General features: G+C 45.5%; 1 protein-coding gene across 1 annotated transcript in view; it reads left to right on the forward strand.

The window, feature by feature from the left end:
* The window catches only part of ONECUT3 (one cut homeobox 3), a 94,156-nt gene extending 87,696 nt beyond the window's left edge, over positions 1-6,460 (forward strand). The window contains exon 2 of the mRNA XM_074978537.1: positions 6,168-6,460. Within this exon, the coding sequence (XP_074834638.1) occupies positions 6,168-6,460 (293 nt within the window). The remainder of the gene's footprint in view (positions 1-6,167) is intronic.
* Positions 6,461-6,674: the final 214 nt, after the last annotated feature.

Below are 6,674 nucleotides of genomic sequence, written 5' to 3' on the forward strand. Positions count from 1 at the left end.
GGACAAACTGCAAAGAGGTGCTGTGGACATATTGTACTCAGATCAGAATATAACATGATTAGGTCCCTTCTCACCTTAACTTTTATGATTCTATTGACCAGACAATGAAGAGCAGGAAATATGACAATTATGCCACGCATAGTAAGAGGCTGGAGCTATGCACGTACCAGAGGGAGACGATGCTGCATTTATACCATGCTCACTAACTGAAAGTCAACATTTGGCACACAATTTTATTCTGGGGGACATGGAAGATGCTACATTAGCCCAGAAACTGGTGGGTGGTAACTGGTGGCAGAGGGTGACATTCCGTCACCGTAAATAGCCTTGATACACCCATTATGTCTTTGCTTTCTCCATGTTAATAATTCCTATACATTACAGTGCTACACACGGCAAAACCCAGTGGTCATTGCAGTTGCACTGTACCACGTCCTTTGTACACACCAGTTTGAGCCGCTGCACACCTTTGCCTTTCAGCTGTAATGTAGCCAAGTGTGAGCAGAGAACGGGACAAAAGAGTGTCTTGGAGCCAACTGGGTGGGGGTGGGGGCAGAAGATGGAAGAGAAACTATGGTTGTCGTGAACACATCACTCCCTGTTCTGCTTGTGTACCTCTGTGGGGTTTTATTGGCTTGCTTTGTTTAGGTTTGTTTTTTTTAACTGGTGTCTAGAAAAAAAGTCAAATTTTCTATAAAAGGTTTCTTTTGTTTTTTTGCAAGCATCTGATGGTCATAGGGTAGGTTTTCCACTAAAACGTTCATCTGCTGGTTGTTTGACTGAGGTACCTTATGGGACAAAGTCTCCACCTGGTAGCACAGAAGGTTAAAAGTATCTTTTGTTGTATAGGATGTTTGTTTCCATGCAAGAAAAAGTATCTGGATTCAGGGCCATTTACAAGGACCAGGGAAATTATTTCTGTTAAGCATTATTACCAAAGAGAACATGGCCTGAACGGACTATATTTGCTTGGGGAAATCCATTTTCTACTGTAAACCATCTGTCCTAACCAGAGCTAAGCAAATACGGTGCCCTCAGCCAACTGGGACAGAATCCATGCCATGGGATTTATATGACCAATCACATCTTTCTGACACAAGCATTGAATGCATACGGAAACTGTCTGGGATCAGTCCATGGAGATAAAAAGTGCCTAAAACCCATTGATCAATGAATAAATTGGAGGAAATTATGACCTACTTGTGTCTATTCCAGGCAGCAGGGAGAGAGGCTAAATTTGTTTGAACAAATGATTTGTGACAAATACTTGGCCCAGCTGCAGACCTACCCAACTTTGGCTCAAAGTAGAAGACCTCAGAACTTAGCTTGAAACTGTTAGGTCAAGATGCATGTGATTTAAAGAAGATTCTGATTTGAACACAAACTTAAAAAGAAATGGGGGTTTCCAGTAATTTGGAGGGACTGATTTGCAATTAAAATGTACTCTTCGTATTTCTCATGTTAAACACCAGTTGCTTGGTGGGCTGCAATTCCATTTAAACTGAAAACAAGGCGCACTTATCACGGGAAAGATAATTCGCCACCAGAGCAACTTACTGTGGGCTGTGATGAATTCTCCACCGGTGGGAGTCTTTAAAACAAGTTTGGATATATTCTTTTAAAATTATTTGTGAGCTCAGTCACAAGCTACTGACCTCAAGGCAGCAATGACTGGGTGATGTTCTCTGGCCAGGGCTACGCAGGAAACTTGACAAAATGATCATCATGGCTTCTGGCTTTCAGGTCTACCAGTTTTGCTCCTGCAATGAGCTACATGCACAAACCACACTGCAAAGAACTCTCGTGGTGCGCACCCGCCTGATGTGCACAGTACCATTTTCAAATGCAACTAAATGACTCAGGCACCTAAATCTCATTGCCTTTCATTGCAAATATGTGGTACTAACTCCTTGGGGCACTATAACAGCCTTGCCATGCAGTCATAAAGTGTGTCCTCACGCCTGCCCATCCACCCTGCCACCCCAGGCAAGCTTGACTCTGTGATAGATGGTCACATTACACTAGGATCACAAAAAAGTCAGGTTCCTCTCAGTCCAAGGTCAGTTTGTACCTCAGCTCTCACACTAAAGACAATGCTTGGAGCCAATCCTACAGTGAACTAAGAATGTAACTAACAAAGAAAAAGACAGAAGAGTTATTTACAGGGCTAATGCCAGCAAGCAAACACTCACACAAAGAAGTTGCAGTCAGGTAGCAGCAGGCTCTGTCTCTCCCATAGGGCTAACCCATGTGAAAGACCTGGGGGCTTCTTGCATGTGCTTAGGACCCTCCCATAACCTCCAGTTCCAGCAGCAAGGAATAAGGTCTGTAATAGGCATTTGGACTTGGGGAGAAGTCTTTGCTACACAGTGGCCCATTCATTACATTCCCTACTCCTTCCTGATGGGCAGCAGCTTCTCTAGGCAGCCCGCAGTCTGCATGAGGGGAAGATTTTCCCTGTTTGGTGACTTACAGAGCAAATATTTTGCAGTTGAAGAGCAAAGACGTATTACCTTATATCATGGGATAGAGATTAATGCACGCAGCAACTCACAAGCATTTCAGGAAAGATAACTGTTATACATGCCCAATGCCTATCTTAACAATACAAATACAGATGGGCTTCTTGATATGCATGCTAGGGGCTGTGGCATGAGCTGGCATCTGGACTGCTCTCATTCCAATCCCCATTTTACAGATGGAGAAACTGAGGCTCAGAGAGGGGCCGTGACTTGCTAGGAGACCAGTGGCAGAACCTGGAACAGACTCAGGGCTTCTGAGTCTCAGTTGAAAGCTTTCTCCACTAGGCAACCTGGCCTCCACTATAGAAATGACTGTAGATTTTACATAGACCTCACTATGACAGATTTTAACAAGGTACCACAAGGTTTTACCTTTCACTACAGTTCCCTGTTTTATATTGAGCTAGCTTTTCAAGGGGGCTAGCAGCATATGAACACACAGTTAATTTTTGGCAGTGGAGAGACAGCCTTAGGCATATTTAAATTTTTTAACCAGTCAGATAGTCAGATGTCTAAAAGCAAGTGATCTTGCATGCAACAGGCAAATCTCTTTCCCAAGCCCAGTCCTGAAGACTCAGACCTCTGGGAAGTGAGCTGAGTTCTGCAGGCAGGGCAATGCTTAAAATGTCCCACGTGCACAGCTGTGCTGCTGTGGAACGTGAGTGAAGAAATTCCTATGCTGACGGGAGAGCTATTCCTGTTGGCGTAGTTAATCCACCTCTTCCAGAGGCAGTACTTTTGATGATGGGAGATGCTGTCCTGCCAACAGAGTGCTGCCAACAGCAGGTCACTCAGGAGTGTGGATTCCCTCCCCCCTCAGCACTACAGTGACACCGATTTAAGTCTGTAGTGTAGACCTGGCCTCAGTTAATTTCAGTTCACTCTTAAGTTAGCTTAATACTTAGTAAAATCCCATGTGATGAACTTGCAGGTTCCCAGTTAAATCTGAATGCCCCGTCCTGACTCTCTCGTTGGGGGCATAGGACAGACTTCTGTTGATCCTGTAGCATTTCACATTCACTTTGTGCAGGCGTACATGACCGCACAAGGTGCAGAGCACCAGAGAATCATCCCCACATCTGACTTTTCCCTGCACTCTGGATTCTTTATGTCACGATGCCTGACACAACGGAGTCCTTGGGGCTGGTAAGTTATGGCGCGGAGTAGGTGGCTTCACAGAGATGCCTTTACAATGGGAGAGACCTTGTAAAAATGAGATCCTCCTTTTCCCTCCCACTAACGATCAGCCCAGCTGCACAGCAAACTTGTTGATATCTGATATTTCTATTTGAAATTTTATTATGTAGGAAAGAATTGTGTGCAGTTTCTAAAAATCATGTGCCCTCTGATTTCTGGCCAAGTACACTGTACAGAGGTGATCAGAGAGGTTATGCATTTTTCTGGGAAATGTTTTGAAATAAAAAGGGCAAAACTTATTAAAAATCTTTACAATTTCCCCCACCTGACCCTTTTTTTATATACAGCTCACCTAACAAAGTGCCAGATCCTCCAGGCTTTATCTATTCGGTTTTTATACTTGCTCAGACAAAACTACTACACAAGTTACCAGTAGCTTTGCTGCAAAAAGCAATGAGTAAAACCCCTCAGAATTCAGCCCCAGGACAGCTCAATGCTAGGACAAAAGTGATGTGCACCATTAAGCGGAGGTACTGAAATGCAGAGACCTTGGGAATTAGAGAGATGGTGTTAACAAGTGTTGTGCTTCCCATGTGATAATCCGTATGTGGTAGATGCTTCCCCAAAAAGAATTATTTAGGGTTATGGCGCTCATGCCCCACATTAGCTGAATTTTGGATGATGGGTCCCTAAATACTACAGACTAGATGGTAGTTTCATGGCCATTAGAACTCTAGAGCTCAGATGTTGCTTTCCTTTACATGGCTGCAAATCCAGATTAATTCCTTTGACTCTGTAGCAGTGTCTACACTTGAATGTTCTAACGTGTTAAAGATCACAACTGTAAGTCAGGGGGTAAACAGGTCATCTGGACTGGAGTCTCCATTGCTCTACACCTTTTATAGTCTTTTACACCAGTGCCAAGTGGATGTAAAATGAAAATGAGTGTGTTTTACACACCCTATGAAGTGGTGTAAATAACCATACAAGGTACAGAACAATGGCATATAAAATCCAGAGTGTGCAACCTAACACAGCTAGGAAAAAAGGTTCGTCATGTCCACGGTAGAGTTTATAGTCATGTTAATTAACTCATGGGAAAACACTACTAGAAATTGCAGTGTAGACACACCAAAATATTGGGACCAATTCCCAGGTCCTTCTGCCCTTCTATAGACATTGTCGCTGTCCTGAACTGACCCTATAAAGCTTTTAAGTAACCAGCAAGGAACACTTTAACCTTTACCTTGTGCCACTGGACGTGAAGATGGATTGTACCCTTCATTGGCAAAAGGAGAGGATATTACTGAGAAGTGTTAAAGGGCAGGTGGGCAGAGCAAAGAGGAGAAAGTACTAGCCTTGCAAAATCCATGATAAATTACTCTAAACTGGCTTGGAAATCCTGATGACCAAATGGAGCTTCTTGTTTGGCTGGAGGGCATGAAGTTCAATGAAATGCACAAGTCTAATCTTTATCCAGGTCCTCGTCATTGGATGCTGGATTTTAATCAATTTGCATTTCACAACAGTGCTAGGACATGGCCTGGCTTAGCATTCCAATGGGTCTTGCCATCCTCTACACTTTATTTCCCTCAGAGCTTTAGGGGCCATGGATTAAATGACCTTAAGGCCAGATGGGACTACCTGAGCATCTAGTCTGACATCCCTCACTTTGCAGGCTCCAGAACGTCAACCATCCATTCCATCTCAGATCCTTGCAAGGAGTACCAAAGGTCATCCCATCTTCCTACTGCAGCTGGCCAAAGCCAAGGAACAACATGATGACAATAGATAAGGCAGTTGGGGAAGCCTCTATTTCTTGGCCCATTGCACACTCCATTCCATAGATGGGGGAAATGTGAGCAAGCCCCCTTCACACACCATTGCCTCACTTAGCTTTGAGAACCATCAGTGCTGGTTAGGAAACTCAAACAGCCATCACAGAAAGTCCACAAAGGAAATTTCAGCTGTTTCAAGTTGGGATCTGAGATCAGGAACTGACTCATGTGTCTGTGGAGCCACCGGTTTACAGGCTTATTTGCTTGTCCAGCTGGAGTCGACAAAGGTCTGCAGAAGCCAATGGAGACAAACAGAGGGCTTCTGGGGCACCTCCACTATAGGGCTGTGAGCTATGCAGGAGAGAAATGAATACTCCCTAGTATGAGCCCCACTCAGGACAAATTGGGGAGGCAAAATCAAATGATGAGTTTCCTCTGACTCCATCTCTGCTGCCTGAAGGAGACATTGGGTTGACCATGAGTGGTAAGTCTCCCAGGGCTTCCACATGATTGTTTGCATGGCATGTCTCAGGGACGTGGCTCCATCTCAAGAGATGGAGGCAAGAGAGTGGAAGGGAGAGATGGAGCAGTGGCAGAGAGGGATGGGCCGAAAGTGAGGGTGAAAGTGGTGAGTGAGGACCTGGTGTTGCCAGGCTGGACTTATGAGTGTGGAGCGCTGGGCACCATGGACCTGCAATTAATGGCTGTGTTCTTTCTTTTGAATGTCTAGCCTGCAAACGCAAAGAACAGGAGCAGCAGAAAGACAGGAACCTGCAGCCTAAGAAACAGCGGCTGGTCTTCACGGACCTGCAGCGCCGCACCCTGATCGCAATCTTCAAGGAGAACAAGCGCCCCTCCAAGGAGATGCAGGTGACCATCTCGCAGCAGCTGGGCTTGGAGCTCAATACTGTCAGCAACTTCTTCATGAACGCCCGCCGGCGGTGCATGAACCGCTGGCAGGAGGATGCGGGCGCCAACCCTGGGGTTCCCTCATCATCTACAAGCACTTTCTCCAAAGCATGACGCCCCTCTTCCATCCCTCCCTGCCTCCCCAACCACCCCCTCCTCATGACAAAGCCAACCACATCCCCACAATGCCACGACTAGCCACGCCAATCTTGGCCATGCAGGTGGGTGCTCTTGGTTGCTGCAGGGAAATCAACCCACCAAACATGTCATGTGGAGATGCTGCAACATGCCCTCCAGACCCTGCTTAGCTCTGTGTCTTGCTGCCACA

The sequence above is a fragment of the Carettochelys insculpta genome, chromosome 27 (assembly GCF_033958435.1).
Source record: "Carettochelys insculpta isolate YL-2023 chromosome 27, ASM3395843v1, whole genome shotgun sequence".
NCBI lineage: Eukaryota > Metazoa > Chordata > Testudines > Carettochelyidae > Carettochelys > Carettochelys insculpta.